We start from the raw sequence: 16,354 nt of genomic DNA, 5'->3' as shown, positions 1-16,354 counted from the left end.
ACTCCCTGAAGCGTACGCGAGAACGAGAAGCAAACGACGCGCTTTGCTCTGCGCCACGCTAGCGATCGCAGCGCCCTGCGAACTTGTTGCGGAGGGGCTCGGAATTCCTGTCAACTAAGAGTTCCCCCTTAAGTTTTCTTTTTTAGCATAAGAGAAAAAAATGGGTGGAATGGAGTGGTCTGTGCGATTTTATGCAATGCTGAGTGATTCAAAAAGCAGCAGACTACGCGCTACGCTCGTCGACACGCTGACGATTGCAGCGCCACTTGGGCGTTATGGTGAGAAAGTGCGGCAATGTCAGCCGTGGCCTGATAGGTCGGACGCGCTGTGTTTTTAGAGGAGTTGGAGATATTGCTTGAATCTGACCCGCGATGGACATCTCAGAGCAGGTACGCAGTCGGGGAACGTGATATATTGTGTTTTTCGCTTGGCAAATTGACTTCTAACAAATACCCGGACCTGCAGGCTCCACATTCGCGACGCGACGCTCCGGCGGAGCATCGAAGTTTTATGCAGGAAATTCAGGTAAGCGAGGGTCAGCGGTAATGCCGCTGCGTCTCACTCGAGAGTTTGCGCGTTCGCCCACATGATCAGGTGTTCACTGCACAAACGCCATTAGAGATCACACGTCTGACCGAAAGTGTCTTCTGCACTGGTTTTGGCGCCCCGTGGCTGAACCGGGACAAAACACAACGCTACGCTTTGTATCTGATATTATGGGCACACAAAACAAAACTTATGTACTCAAAATTGCCGCTAAAATTGCTCGCCTCGGTCGTTTTTTACGCGACAGCGCATACAGCTCGTTCGGTCGACAAGCCGTCGGCGTTCTAGCTGTCAGCACTGCGCGTCGGAAAAAAACGTATCATACCAAGCGTTTGCCGCAGAATGTTCCGGATGGTGCCGTACGATTAAGCGTTTCGTGCAGCATAGACATGCTATTTAAGTTAGAGCCTAGCCTGCGGAAGGGATTGGAACCGACCTATAATCGTGGGCTGCGTAAAAATTGGCGGGGGCTTAGCTTAAATTTGGTTAAGCCTGGTAGGCTGCGAAAGCAAAAGCGCAGCGCCTCCAACTTAAGGAACGCAGTGTGCCGCGTCTACAGGTCACGCGTGGCTACCGGCCGCCGCTGCGCGACGACTCAAAGCGTCTTCGATAATTTTTTTATATTAAGGCGAAAGCCTTTAATGCCTCATACTGTCGTTAGCAGACACGTCGGCAGGTGTCGACAGACGCGTCGGCAGGAGTGTCGACAGACGCGTCGGCAGCCGTGTCTACAGACGCGTCGGCAGAAGTGCCGACAGACGCGTCGGCAGAAGTGCCGACAGACGCGTCGGCAGGAGTGCCGACAGACGCGTCGGCAGGAGTGTCGACAGATGCGTCGGCAGCCGTGTCTGCAGACGACGCGTCGGCAGCCGTGTCTGCAGACGCGTCGGCAGCCGTGTCTACAGACGCGTCGGCAGGAGTGTCGACAGACGCGTCGGCAGCCGTCTACAGACGCGTCGGCAGGAGTGTCGACAGACGCGTCGGTAGAAGTGTCGACAGTCGCGTCGGCAGATTCGTCCGCCTTTCGGCGTGAATAAAGCATGAATAAAGGCGCATCTAGTGAATGCATGGGCTTCATAAATAAAATAAAAGGAGTAAAGTCAAGGAAAGGCAAATAAAAATAAAAACAAGAAAATGAACACAAATAAAAAAAAATAAAAGTAACAAAAGGAGCAAAAAATAAAGAACAAAATATGAAAAATGAAAAGTAAATAAAGAACAAACAGTGGCGAGGAAACGCTTTCGCCTTGCAGCACTTTAGAGAGCCAAAGTGCCCCCTGAATTTTTTTTTGTTTTTGATGTTGTTGCGACTGAGAGAAAGAAAACATAATCTACAGCTGGTATGACGTCACAGCGGCAGTAGCGCCACAGGTGCGCGGCGCGGCGTAACTGCAGCCGGGCTACCTGAAGGAGCGAGTTGGTCGCCCATATTCACTCTGCTAAAGGTCAAACGTAACTGGGGCCGTGCCACGCGAAGGTTTGAAAGTGCGAGTAGTATTGCTTTCGCAATAAGAGAGACTGTTGCTGCGTCATTTCCTTTCCGCAAACTATTTTCGATTTGTGCAAGGGCATGGCGTTCCGTGGACTGCTTGGCAGCGTTTCAAGACGCTATCGCATTCCATTCTCAAAGGCGGCCGGAGCTTAAGCGTCCTGCAATTTTTTTTTTAAATACGACGCTATTTGCGCCGTCGCTGCTAGGCTTTCAATTGAGCTAGCAAAAAGAATGATGCCGGTTTAGCTTAGCCTAGTGGTCTCGCGCAATCGCCTTTGAAGCTGACCATTTCGCGCCGCCGCGACTTCGCCTCCCAGTGGTTGATATTCACGGGTTCTCTTTTTTTTTGGCTCTCTTTTTCCATGCTCCCGAGACGTTCACACATGAAAATTCAGGGGGTACTTTGGCTCTCTAAAGTGCTGCAAGGCGAAAGCCTTTCCTTGCGCACTGTTTGGCGTTGATTTCTTCTATGCGAAGCATATTACTCGCACAACCGAGCTCTTCCTTGCTGCGCCGCGCACGGCCGCGTAGCTACCACTTGACCTTCATCGGCGCACCACGTGATATGACGTCACAACAGGTGTGAAAGCTAGGGCCTCGTGCGCTCGCTTGCGGACGCGCAGCCTCCGCCGGCGGCCTAACTCCCGCTCCTACCGCTAGGAGATACTGACGTCACGCAAAAGGCGACGCACTCGTTGAGTCAGTTGAGCAGCGAGATGTCGGCCAGGGAGAGGGCGGCTCGACAGACCGCAAAACTATGCCTCGCATCCTAGGCTTAACCATAAGCTAAGCCAGGCCATTTTTTCATTTTCTTTTTTAATTTCATTTCTTGTTGTATTTTTTATTTTCTTTTATGTTTAGCACCGTTTCTTTTTCTTTCCTTCCTTTCTTTTTCTCTTTTTCTATTTTTCTTCTTGCTCTTTTTAATTTCTTATTTGTTTCCTTTCAATTTCTTTTTAACTTTGTTCTGTTTTTGGCCTCCGCGGTGGCTCAGTGGTTACGGTGCTCGGCTGCTGACCCCAAAGACGCGGGTTCGATCCCGGCCGCGGCGGTTGAATTTCTTTGGGGGAGAAATTCTAGAGGCCCGTGTACTGTGCGATGTCAGTGCACGTTAAAGAACCCCAGGTGGTCGAAATTTCCGGAGCCCTCCACTACGGCGTCTCTCATAGCCTTAGTCGCTTTGGGACGTTAAACCCCATAAACCAACCAACCAACCTTTTTTCTGTTTTTCCTTTTTATTTTCTCATTACTCCAACTCCGCGCGCTCTGACGTCATAACCATATCGACCAACCCAAAAGCGTGACATCTCTGCTGACAACATTCCGTCGACAACCTTCTGTTGACAACGAAGAGACGCTTTTTTCGCCTTAATACGATTTTTAAAGACTCTGAACATCCGGATTAGTGCTTTCGCTCTGAAACTACGTGTGGTGACGAACGCCGTTTCTGACCTCCACCAGGGTGGCTCGGTGGTTAAAAGCTCTTTGCTAATAATTGGTTAATAACTTTTTTTTAGGAAAGGAAATGGCGCAGTATCTGTCTCACATATCTCGGCGGACACCTGAACCGCATCGTAAGGGAAGGGAGGAAAGTGGGAGTGAAAGAAGAAAGAGAGAAAGAGGTGCCGTAGTGGAGGTCTCCGGAATAATTTCGACCACCTGGGGATGATTACCCTGCGCTGACATCGCACAGCGCACGGGCGCCTCTCGCGCTTCGTCTCCATCGAAACGCGGCCGCCACGGTCGGGTTCGAACCCGGGTACTCAGCCTGAAAACCCGGGTTCAGTCCAGGCCGTGGCGGCTGCGTTTTGATAGAGGCAAAACGCAAGAGGCGCCCGTGTCTTTTGTGTTTTCAGCGCACATTAGAGAGGCCCAGGTGGTTGGAATTAATCCTGAGCCCTCCACCAGGATGCCCCCCCCCCCATAGCCCAGGTGTCGCTTCGGACCCTTAAGCTCCACCATTAACTATTAACAATCTGCACTTTCTTTCCATCCTTGCAAGGTGGTAGAAACTGCGTTTTGTGATTAGGTGTGAAATGCCTTAAGCTCTCTCAGTGGTAAAACCGGGGTAAACTCTACGGCTGTTTTAAGGGGAAAGCCTTTAATGCCTTATCGTTGTCGACAGAAGGCTGTCAGCAGAAGCTTGTCGGCAGAAGCTTGTCAGCAGAGGTGTCATGTCCGCCGAGATATGTGAGACAGTTACTGCGTACTTTCCTTTCCTCAAATTCATTTTCTTCATTACGGGGGGGGGGGGGGGGGGGGGGGGGGGGGGTAGCGGTAGGGGCCTACCGCTAGCGGTAGGGTAAGGGGGGGGGGGGGGGGGGACGGCCCTGGTTGGTTTATGGGGTTTAACGTCCCAAAGCGACTAAGGCTATGAGAGACGCCGTAGTGGAGGGCTCCGGAAATTTCGACCACCTGGGGTTCTTTAACGTGCACTGACATCGCACAGTACACGGGCCTCGAATTTCTCCTCCAAAGAAATTCAGCCTGTTTCTTCTTTCACTCCCACTTCCTCCATTCCTGTACAGTTCAGTTCATGTGTCCACCGAGATGACAGAACTGCGCCATTTCCTTTCCTCAAAAAGCGTTGCGTTCAAAGGGCAAACCCGCCGCGGTGGCTCAGTGGTAAGGCGCCCGTCTACCTAGCACGTGTAGCCGGGTTCGATCCCGACCGCGGCTGCCACGTTTCGATGGTGGCGAAACACAAAAAGTCGCCCGTGTGCTGTGCGATGTCAGTGCACATTAGAGAGCACCAGGTGGTCGAAATTATTCCGGAGAACTCCACTACGGCACCCCTTTCTCGCTGACTTCTTTAACTCCCACTCTCCTCCCTTCCCTTACGGCGCGATTCAGGTGTCCGCCGAGATATGTGAGAGAGATACTGCGCCATTTCCTTACCTCAAAAAAAAATGGCTGAGGGTTAACTTGGTTAACCCTGGTCAGATGCGAAGCATATTGATGGCTAGGCTTGTTAATACATGGCTTTCCTTGGTTGAATACTTGATCATTTTAATACAACCACTAGAAGCCTTCGTCGTGGGGGAAGACAACGGCATGGCTACAGCGGAACGCCGACTAACCCCGAGACGCGCGTTGGGTGGGCGCCTGGATTGCCACGGAAGCCGCGTCCGCCTGCCCGGTGGAGCGAGCGTTTCACCTACACCGAGTGTGAACGCGCGTTCGAAATGCGCGGGAATGCCGCTCGAGGACATTCCGGTGTCTGGGCGATGGCATCGTTCTCCCTCTCCCAGCGCGTGACGGCGATCTGTCGTGACGTCATGTGTCACGTGGTATGTCACGTGGTGTGTCGTCACTGTACCACGTGGTCTGCACGGCGTGCAACCACAGCGACGGCGCGAGGTGGACCCTCATCTTCCTCTGTCGTGACGTCATGTGTCACGTGGTGTGCACGGCGCGTAACCACGGCGAAGGGCTGTAGTGTACCTCTAGAAATATGCTTCGCATAAACAAAAAATTTACCAATTTATCAAAGGGCAAGGCATCGCGCCGAGCGGGTGGTGGCGTTCCGGTGACACCCTGGCAGCGCTACAACACGCTGTCGAGTTCCAGTCCTAAAGGCGAAGCTTGATCGTCATTAATTAACAGTTAATTAATAGTTAGCCTTTAATAGGTAATTAGTAATCTATTAATGATTTGTCATTACCTAGTAATTATTACCTAATTATGTGTGACGTCATCCAATGGTGACGTCACCACCGGCTCAGAGGCAGTCAGAGTGGTGCGGAAAACGCTTTCGCCTCTACGCACTTTAGACAGTCGCTGAACTGTATGTACCGATTGAGCGGACTGTGTGTCACGGAACCGTGTCTTGTTTGTCTCATGCGTGGCGAAAGTGCCCCATGAATTTTTTTGGCGCGGTAGCTGCACTCACTGGGATTCAGCGGTGTGTGTCTGTTTGTGTGTGAACCTTATAGAATTTCGCCTCCATCGAAATGCGAACGCCGCGGCCGCGATGGAACCCGTGTCTTTCGGGTCAGGAGCCGAGCACCATAACTACTGAGCCACCGCGGCGGCGTCTGAGGAGTAACTGGCTGACGGGTCAGTGGGCACCGTAGTCTCGCTGTGAGTAGGCCGTGGCGTCCACCTCCTAAAAACTGAAGCACTTACGAGGCGTTGCTTTGCTCACAACGAAAGCACATAAAGACGAAAGCCTTTAATGCCTCATGCTGTCGTTAGCAGCGGTGTCGGCAGCCGCGTCGGCAGATTTGTCCGCGTTTCGGCGCCACTACTTAAAAAAAAAATTGCTGAGGCTCAGCTTGGCTAAGCCTGGGGAATGCGAAGCATATTAGTGGCTAGGCTTGGTAATACACGGCTTTCCTTGGTTGAATACTTGGTCATTTTAATACAACCACTTCGTCGTGGGGGAAGACAACGGCATGGCTACAGCGGAACGCCGACTAACCCCGAGGCGCGCGTTGGGTGAGCGCCTGGATTGCCACGGAAGCCGCGTCTGCCTGCCCGGTGGAGCGAGCGTTTCACCTACACCGAGTGTGAACGCGCGTTCGAAATGTGCGGGTGTGACGGCTAGGGGTCCCACGGCGACGGCGCGAGGTGGAGGCCGGCTCTCTCATCCGATGTCACGTGGTGTGACGTCACGGTGTCACGTGGTGTGATGTCACGGTGTCACGTGGGGGTCCCACGGCGACGGCGTGAGTGGTAGCTCTAGCAATATGCTTCGCATAAAAACTGGGTCGAGACTGGAATCGAACCAGGGCTTTTGGCATTTGAAGAGGAGACGCTACCAATCCGCCAGGAATGCTCAGGGATTGAGCATGAATAAAGGCGCATCTAGTGAATGCACGAGTTTCATAAGTGAAATAAAAGAATAAAAAAAAATAAAAACAAAAAATCAGAAAAGAACCATAAATAAAATTTTAAAAATGAAAAATAAGAAAAGGAACAACAACAAAAATGAAAAAAATAAAGAACAAACGGTACGCCAGGAAACGCTTTCGCCTTGAAGCACTTTAGAGAGCCAAAGTGCCCCATGAATTTTTTTTTGTTTTTAAGGAAAGGAAAATAGTAATGTAATTGTCTCACATCTCGGTGGACACCCGAATCGCGCCGTGGTGGTGGTGGTGGTGAAAACTTTTAATTGCTGAAATAGAGTTTGGGAGCCACAGAGTGGCCCCGCTACATGGTCGGCGTCCCTAGTCCGGGACACCGCATGACGAGGCCCCGTCTCTCTCCCGTTTCACCAGAGCCCTTTGGGACTCAAGCGAAGAGCAGTTGAGGAGGGCAGGCTCCCATGCCTCTCTGGAAGGGGTAGAGGAAAGGGGGGAGGTGGGGATTTTGAGTACATGCCCACACCATGTGGAAGATATCACAGGTCTCCCCACAGTGCGGGCATCGCCCATCCGTGTTAGGATCGTAATGTTTTAAGATTGCAGGACAGAGTAGAGTACCTGTCTGCAGGTGCCTTAAAGTTCGCTCCTCCGTCTTACTCAGCCCCTTTGCAGGGGCCGGGAAAAGGCGGTGGTTGTCGCTATAATGCGTTATTTCCCTGAATCGCAGCAGCGGCTGGTTAGTGTCCGAGCCAGAAGAGCTGGGATGAGGAGCCCGGTGAATAAGCGCTCGGGCAGCTGCGTCAGCGGCTTCATTACCTCGTAAGCCCTGATGGCCAGGACCCCAAATGATTCTTGCCGCCGCGGTGGCTCAGTGGTTATGGTGCTCGGCTGCTGACCCAAAAGACGCGGGTTCGATCGAAATTTCCGGAGCCCTTCACTACGGCGTCTCTCATAGCCTTAGTCGCTTTGGGACGTTAAACCCCATAAACCAAACCAAACCCAAATGATTCTTTTCGGTGTTGGATCAGTGGCAGTCCGTCTTAGAATGCACCACCACCACCACCCGTGATTTTTTTTTTTTGTTTTTAAGGAAAGGAATGTAGTGCAGTAATTGTCTCACATCTCGGTGGACACCCGAATCGCGCCGTAAGGAAAGGGAGTTAAGGTAGGAGGAAAGGAAGAGAGAAAGAGGTGCCGTAGTGGAGGGCTCCGGAATCATTTCGACCCCCCTGGGTATCTTTAAGTTGCACTGAAAACGCGAAGCACACGGGCGCCTTTTGCGTTTAGCCTCCATCAAAACGAGGCCACCGCGGTCGGGTTCGAACCCAGAATCTCCGCGCAGTATTTGAAGCTTTGTTAATTTCGAGTAAACGATGGACGCATAACTGGCTTCGTGTGTTAGTGGATACAATCGCGCTTTGACGTATGTGCATGGCTGTGGTATCCACCTGCAAAAGAGCGTGCCTTCGGTCAATATTTCGTGCTTGGCAACGCTAAAACGCCAGTAATTTTTAAACTACACAGAAATACACCCTTCCAACTTTGTACACCCTTCCAAAGGTGTGAACAACTATTTCGTCTGTGGCCCGGACCGATTTTTCGAAAATGACACGGGCTCCATTTTGAGGCTTCCACTTTGTCGAGCATGGTCAGTGATCGATGGACATCGATTTTGGTTCAAATCGGAGAAGGCCAAATTCCGAAGATGACCAATTTTGGCAATGGCGCGAGCCAAATTTGGAAGTCGTCATTGTTTCGGGCACGGTCAGTTATAGTTGGCCATCGAGTTTGGAACTAATTGACCAAGGTCAAATTTCGAGGGTGTCTCTGGCCAGACTCTTGCCGCTTGGCATCACAGTTGCTATCAAATCAAATCATGCTATGGCAGCGACTGATGGACAGGCAAGATCCACACGCAAGATGCCAGATGAACAAGTAAGATGCGCAAGCAAGATTTTTGGTCCGCTGGGACGACGTTATGAGTGGTGGTGGTGAAAAAATTGGTTGGTTGGTTTATGGGGTTTAATGTCTCAAAGCGACTCAGACTATGAGGGACGCCGCAGTGGAGGGCTCCGGAAATTTCGACCACCTCGGGTTCATTAACGTGCACTCACATCGTACAGCACATGGGCGTCTAGAATTTCGCCTCCATCGAAATTCGGCCAGCGCGGCCGGGATCGCACCCGCGTCTTTCGGGTCACCAGCCGAGCGCCGTAACCACTGAGCCACCGCGGGAGGACGCTTAAGCTTCACATTTAAGAATGGGACGCGACAGTGTGGTGCAGGGTTGCCAAGAGGTCCATGGAGCGCCATCGCCCATTCGGGGCGATGCCTTGCCCGAAGGAAAAAAAAAAAAAAAGCCTGGCTCTCATCTCGGTGGACACCCGAGCCGCGCCGCAAGCGAAGGAAAATTAAATGAAAATTGGTTTTAAGGAAAGGAAACGACGCCTGCCTCTCTCTCATATCCCGGATTGGATTGGATTGGACGGTCGATACCCGAACCGCGCCTTAAGAGGAAAACGAATTGAACATTGGTTTTAAGGAAAAGAAACACTCCTGTCTCTCATATCGCGGTGTACACCCGAAAGAAGTACAGATCACAATACATGTGTCAGTTCTAAGACAGCACCTATTCACTAGACGCGCCTTTGTTCATTCCAAACCATCGAGCTGCATTGGCGGAGTGGTTAGTGTGCTCTTCTCGCACTCGGGTGGCCTTGGTTGATTCCCCAACTCCACCAATTTCCTACTAAGTTTTATTCATTAATGCTTCTGGGATTTTATTCCGAAAGAAATACTGCGCTCGTGAACGGCCTTTCGCGTAGCGGCGGCTGGTAGCCACTTTTGACCTTTAGAATGACCTTTGACATCATACCAGGGTGAGAGATGGGCTACCAAGTCGAGTCGTCAAGCAGCGGCGGCCGGTAGCCACGCGTGACGTGTAGACGCGGCGCGCCGCGTTCCTGCCGTTAGAGCCGCTGTACTCGCTTTCGCAACCTACCAGGATTAACCAAAGCTAAGGCCCCGCCAATTTTATTCTCTCACGGCCAACGCCGCCGACCATGACACCGGCTTTTCTGCGACACGGGGACCTTAACGCTGTCGTATTAATACGTGTATCAATCAATAATTAGAGGTAGGTGACCTGGGTAGGGCCCTATTAGCCGCTTTCCCTCACAATATTCCGGGGCCCCATTAGCAAGCAGCGCCGCCCGCGTCCTTTGAACCAAGACCTTTTAGGTCTTGAGGTCTTGACAGCCGAGCAGGGCCGCCTCCGAGTCCTCTCTGGTGGTGTTGTGGTGGGGGAGTTGGATGGGTTTGATTGCTATCGCGATGAAACGATTATAGTCCCCATGGGAGAGATTCTACTTTCTCTTGTAACGTTTACAGATTTTAAGGATTAAATTAACGTATCCAGTGAGCTAACACAGGCAAGTGATTCACTCGATAAATTGATCCATGGTAGGTTGACCCCAGGTCAGCTTCTTACAAAACTAGAGTAAAAGCGGGGAGCGGGGGAGTTGGGCTCTCATAGCCAAGTCACTGCCATGTCCTTGATCGCTGTACGACCGTATTTTCGGTGCTGTCTTGCGCTGCTTTGCAGCCGAGAGTACCAAGCAAAGATAATTTCCTCACATAGCACAGCTGCCATCGGTGACTGAAAAACGAAAGCAGACGACGCGAAACGAATTAGTGTGTCGGTGTCTCTTCGTTGTGGATCGTCCCGTGTTTGCGCAGCCTTCACCGTAACAGTAACATGTACCAGATAGGCCCAACCGAAGTTTTATTGTAGATTTAAACGCTTTATTGCAATAGAGAGAAATCGTACTCGTTCAAATTGCGGCAATTTCTTGCAAACAATGTTTTCTGTGCCCAGCATTGATTGATTGATTGTAAAACATTTTATTCACCGGAAAGAGCTTGGTAAGAGGTCGCGTCTTGATGTCTTGATAAGTGGTCGATCCTCGCGACTATTCCTCGCGACTTTGACAGCCTACTCCACCTCCAAAACTTGCGTTCTGGGGTCAGAGCTAGCCAGCCCACCGCTCGAGAGAAGGAATGGTAACTAGATAACCTGGAGGTGGCTCTTTTTAACGCAGCCAAGAAAGTTATTTTAAATCAACCACGCAGTCTCCCCCTCCCCGATAGAGAGCTCGTTTTTCCGCTGAATGCGAGATGGCGACACGGGTACCATTGCTGTGACGCCTTTCGGTTTTGGTTCGCCGTCGCCACAGACAATGGGGACTTCCAAATAGTTCTGACCGAGTCGGGCAAGTATAAAATAAAAGTGGCTATCAAATGCAACCTCTCACCGAAATTTGAGCCCGAACAAACGTGCTGTTAGGCCGAGAGAATTTTGAAGCGAAAAGCTTCACTACCCGCACCACAGCCGCGCTTCGCGTGAGCCGTCGGAGCCGAGATTTGCCACAGCTGCGCATGCGCGAAACCGAGTGACGTCACACGCCGCACAAATAAAAAAAATAAATAAAAGACAAACAGTGCGCCAGGAAAAACTCATATCTCGGTGGACACCCGAACCGCGCCGTAAGGGCCTTGAGGAAAATGAAATGAAATGAAAATTGGTTTTAAGGAACGGAAATGCCTTTCTCTCATATCTTGGTGTACAGCCGAAAGGAATGCACACTACAGTACATGTCTCTAAGACAATTTCTAAGACGGCACCGTATTCACTACACGCGCGTCTCTTCCTCCGCCTCCGTACAGGCAGTGTGTGGACGGCCGATAAGATAGAATAGGATAAACTTTATTTGCTCTATTTTAGAAGTTATTACGGTTGACAGTGGTCGGCGCCACTATTCCAGGGCACCGCTGAGCTTGGCTGCTCGCTGGGCATGGATGACCAGTTCTCTTTGGAGAACCGGGTTGCCGCTGGAGAGCAAACTCTCCCACTGTTCCGCACTCGGATTTTGTATTCTATGGAAAGCCTCGTTTCTTTTGCATTCCCACGCGATATGATATAGGGTGGGTCGAACGCCTCCACCGTTATCGTGGGGCTCCCAGTGCATTGTGCGCCAACTGCGAAAGCCATGACGTCAAACCAAGCACAACTGCAGCTTTTCGCTTGTGTATCCAGACTTAACCAGAGGTAAGCCTCTGCCTAATTTTTTATTGCAAAAGCAATACTACGCTCATGAACGGCTTTTCGCGTAGCGGCGGCCGGTAGCCACTTTTGACCTTTAGAATGACCTCTGACGTCATACCAGGATGAGAGATGGGCTACCAAGTCGAGTCGTCACGCGTGACATTTAGAATGACCTCTGACGCCATGCCATGCCTAGTGACGTCATAGCGTGACGTCATACAAGGGTGAGAGAGGGGCTACCAGGTCGGGTCGTCGCGGGGCGGCCGGTAGCCACGCGTGACATTTAGAATGACCTCTGACGTCATGCCATGCCTAGTGACGTCATAGCGTGACATCATACCAGGGTGAGAGATGGGCTACCCAGAGGCTACCTAGTTGAGTTGTCGCGCAGCCGTGGCCGGTAGCCACACGTGACCTGTAGACCTGCGCACTGCGTTCCTTCTTTAGACGCGGCCCGCCGCGTTCCTTCCGTCAGAGGCGCTCGGCCCCCGCCAATTTTTGTCCCGATTTTCTCCGATTTACGCAACAGTCGGTATAGCTGTCTATCAGACGGATGACGGGTGTTCACCGAGGTAGTTACTGCGTAATTTCGTTTCCTCAAATACAAGGCGTCGCGCTGAACGGGTGCTGATGTTCCGTGGACTCCCTGGCAGCGCTACAACACGCTGTCGCGTTCCACTCCTAAAGGCGAAACTTAGGCGGAATTAATCAATAATTAGTTATTAATTAACAATTATACATTACTTAGTAATTGGTCATTTTGTGATTGGTCATTAGTAATTATTCATTAATTAGATGTGGCGTCATCCAGTGGTGGTGTCACCAGTGCCACAGAGGCAGTCAAAAGTGGTGGATAAAACGCTTTCGCCTCTGCGCACTTTAGACAAAAATTTTTGGGGGACCATATAAAAAGAATGAAAAATAAAGTGTACCTGCCCATGTCACTTCACTAAGTATAATGGGCTTAGTAACTTTAGACAAAGTGCCCGCTGAAATTTAAGGCGAATGCGTTTAATGCCTCATACTGTCGTTAGCAGCCGTGTCGGCAGATCTGTCGGCGTTTCGGCGTCACTATTTAAAAAAAAAAAACTTGTCCAGGCTGGGAATCGAACCAAAGCCTTTGGCATTTCAAGTGGAGACGGAACCACTCCGCCACGGAGGCCTTTTTTTTCCTGCATGGTATTTATTTATATGGTTTTGTACAGAAAGTATATATATATATATATATATATATATATATATATATATATATATATATATATATATATATATATATATGCCGATGTGTGTGTGTGTGTGTGTGTGTGTACACACACACACACACACGCGCACACACACACACACACACACACACACACATCGCTGGAGCACTCACGCGTGTTTTATATCATGGCGCAGGGGCGAGGGTATGTGAAAGCAACTGGTCGAAGTAGCAGCATGCCAAGTTTGTTCGGCTGTGTGCTTGCATCTCCTCCGCACCCGCCCCCCCCCCCCCCCCCCCATGTGCACGCTTAGAAACTTGCAGAGGCACTCGGCGAACGCGGTAGCCGCATTTCCGTACCGACGAAAGCCTGCACGTCATGGCAGTCAATAAAGTAGATCAGTTAAAACATTGTAGGCTAATCCAAGGTAGGACCAGAAATAATTTTATTTATTAATTAATGCTTTAGGGATTTCTCGCTCACGGCCAACGCCGCCGCCGACGACACCGGGCCCTTAATGCGCCCTCTGCCTTTCACCATCTCGGAGCGTTCGCGAAGGCATGTATTTTCATATCGCCTCATCTGTTGTGTGCAGGAGTCCTCATAGGGGAAAAGGGAAGCCATATGCAGTATGGTATCTTTTTATGCTGTATACGCAGTATCTTCATGATATGTCCTTTATGGGATCTCTTTTCATTATTCAATATGCACTGCCACATCTCCGATGGTATTCGCTAAGGTTGGAACAGATATAAGATAGTTTATGGTTTCTGGGGGCTTAACGTCACAAAGTGACTCAGGCTATGAGGGACGCCGTAATGAAGGGCTGGGGAAATTTCGACCACCTGGGGTGCTTTAAAGTGCACTGACATCACAGAGTACGCGGGCCTCTAGAACTTCGCCTGCATCAGAATTCGACCGCCGCGCCAGGAATCGAACCCACGTCTTTGTATTATTTTTGTCTGTAAATTTTTTGTTTCAAATTCAGAAACAGCCACAACCTAAGTAGACTTATGAACTGGACGGATATGTCTTTGCGATTTAAGGAAGGATATGCCGCGTCGGTGACTCAGATGTTATGGCGCTCGGCTGCTGCCCCGAAAGACATGGGCTCGATCCCGGCCGTGGGGGTCGAGTTTGGACAAAGGCGAAATTCTAGAGGCCCGTGTACTGTGCGTTGTCAGTACACGTTAAAGAACCCCAGGTGGTCGAAATTTCAGGAGCCCTTCACTACGGCGTCCCTTATAGCCTGAGTTGCTTTGGGACGTTTACCCCCATAAACCATTTATGCAAAATTGTAAACAAATGACTATCCACCAATCAGCACCTTCGTGGCTACAGAGGGAAGCTATAGTATAGCTTTGGCAGTAACTTCTTATAGTTTAAGAGAAAACTTATCCCTTGTTCGGGCATTGAATGCAGGGTTATTGCCTCTCCAGGAAAGTCACTCTGCCTGTTAATTGGAACAGGACTGCTAGCAGGTTGCACACTGATTCCGAATTGATCTATAACTGGAAGGTGGGAGTGAGAGAGTAAAGGTTCATTACTAGCTCACGTGAAATCTTTTTTACTGTGCAGTGGCACATTTTCACAAAAAGAATGTATTAACCATTATTGCTCGTGGTACCTGTTTTCGACCAAATAATAGATAACATAAATGTGGAGTTATAGTCTTCCTGACATTGCCATGGAAGAAACGCCTATTACGAGGCTGACACAGAGAGCGGCGCCCCTCTTTCTCCCTGCCAAAATGGCTTAGAGACTCTACCGGACCAATTTTTTTCTTGTCTTCGCAGTACGTTTTAGGATTACCTCGTTTTCTGCTGCATTCCACTGAGTTTCCCCTGATCCTTCCGTTACCTGTATGCACACACGGTAGTGACAAAAGGAAAATTCTGAAAACATAAGCCCTTCGTATTTCACAACAAAGCCTTAGCGTGAACAGAGAGCAGAAAGGCGTCAGCTTTATACGTCGCGCTATCTGCTTTTGTTTTTCTGTAGGATGATTACCCCGAATGGAAGCTCTCTGGTGCTAGCCTGGCGGCTTCCTCGGTACGCCCAAATCTCTCCATCTCAATGCCAGGGCCCCGTGTCGTGCCCAAGGCTCCCCCGCTTGGAGAAACTGATGTCTTCCCACATGTCCAGTGAGTATTCACACTCTTCCGTGCATTAGCCTCCTGTAATTTTGTTCGTGAGGCTTCGTGCTTCCTAGTGTGAAAGCACTTCTCGCCGCACTCCCAAGGTTTCAGCGGATGGCGAAGCCTCTCGGTAGCAAGTGTAACTGGCTCAGTGGGTGGGTGTAAACCTCAGTCGTGCTATGATTAGGCCGTGGCATCCACCTACAAAATGTGGCAGTTTTGCGCATTTCCTTTTACCAAATCTGGTTTAAGGTATAGGCTCTGTTGATTTTGAGGAGAGGAAAGGCGCATAACCGGCTCCCTGGGTCAGTGGACACCTCAACCGCGCTTGAAATACATGGCAGTGGTGTCCGCCTGCAAAAAAAACCTTGCTTTCGCACATTAATGCTTCCTTAGTAGTGCTAAACCGCCAGCCATTGTTTTTTTTTTTCACCTGAAACCATTCACTCCTGACTTATCATGTGTTATATATCATGTGTTCGCGCTAAGTATACGAGGGGGTACCCAAAAGAAACCGGACTTATTTTTGTTTGAACTTATTTGTTCACATTTTAAGTACAGACATTCAATCTCTTTCAAAGTATTCCCCACTTGCAATGATACGCTTGTCGAATCTTTCATTCCATTTTTCAAAACATTGTTTAAATTCATCTTTTGTGATGCTTGACAGTGCCTCCGTCGTTTTTTTCTTCACCTCAGCAACATCAGCGAAACGCTTTCCATAAACCTATTTTTTCATTCTAGGAAACAAAGAAAGTAGCACGGGGCAAGGTCGGGAGAGTATGAGGGTTGAGGAATAGGGGTCATGCCATTTTTGGTCCAAAATTGTCGTAGAGACAGGGCTGTGTGAGCATGGGCATTGCCATGATGGAAAAATCAGTCACCCGACCGCCACAAATCTGGCCGGTTCCACCGCACACTGTTGCCCAATCTTTTCAAAACATCCAAGTAGAAAGCCTGGCTAACTGTCTGACCCTGCGGAACAAATTCTCAACGGACGACTCCTGTCACGTCGAAAAAACAAATCAGCATTGTTTTGAGGTTTGGTATCACCTGACGAGCTT

General features: G+C 50.1%; 1 protein-coding gene across 2 annotated transcripts in view; it reads left to right on the top strand.

The window, feature by feature from the left end:
- Nucleotides 1-288: 288 nt before the first annotated feature.
- The window catches only part of LOC149345920 (uncharacterized), a 41,036-nt gene continuing 24,970 nt past the window's right edge, over nt 289-16,354 (top strand). The window contains exons 1-3 of one of the 2 annotated variants that reach the window (XM_089586279.1): nt 289-389; nt 466-525; nt 15,154-15,296. In XM_089586279.1, coding sequence (XP_089442405.1) covers nt 372-389; nt 466-525; nt 15,154-15,296 — 221 coding nt within the window. In that variant the 5' untranslated portion in view covers nt 289-371. The remainder of the gene's footprint in view (nt 390-465; nt 526-15,153; nt 15,297-16,354) is intronic. The other variant, XM_089586280.1, reaches the window with a different exon arrangement.

This window comes from Amblyomma mixtum, chromosome 4 (assembly GCF_055824585.1).
Source record: "Amblyomma mixtum isolate Tamu chromosome 4, ASM5582458v1, whole genome shotgun sequence".
In the NCBI taxonomy this organism is placed as follows: domain Eukaryota; kingdom Metazoa; phylum Arthropoda; class Arachnida; order Ixodida; family Ixodidae; genus Amblyomma; species Amblyomma mixtum.
The sequence above is the reverse complement of the archived record's forward strand: the minus strand, read 5'-3'. Positions and strand labels throughout refer to the sequence as shown.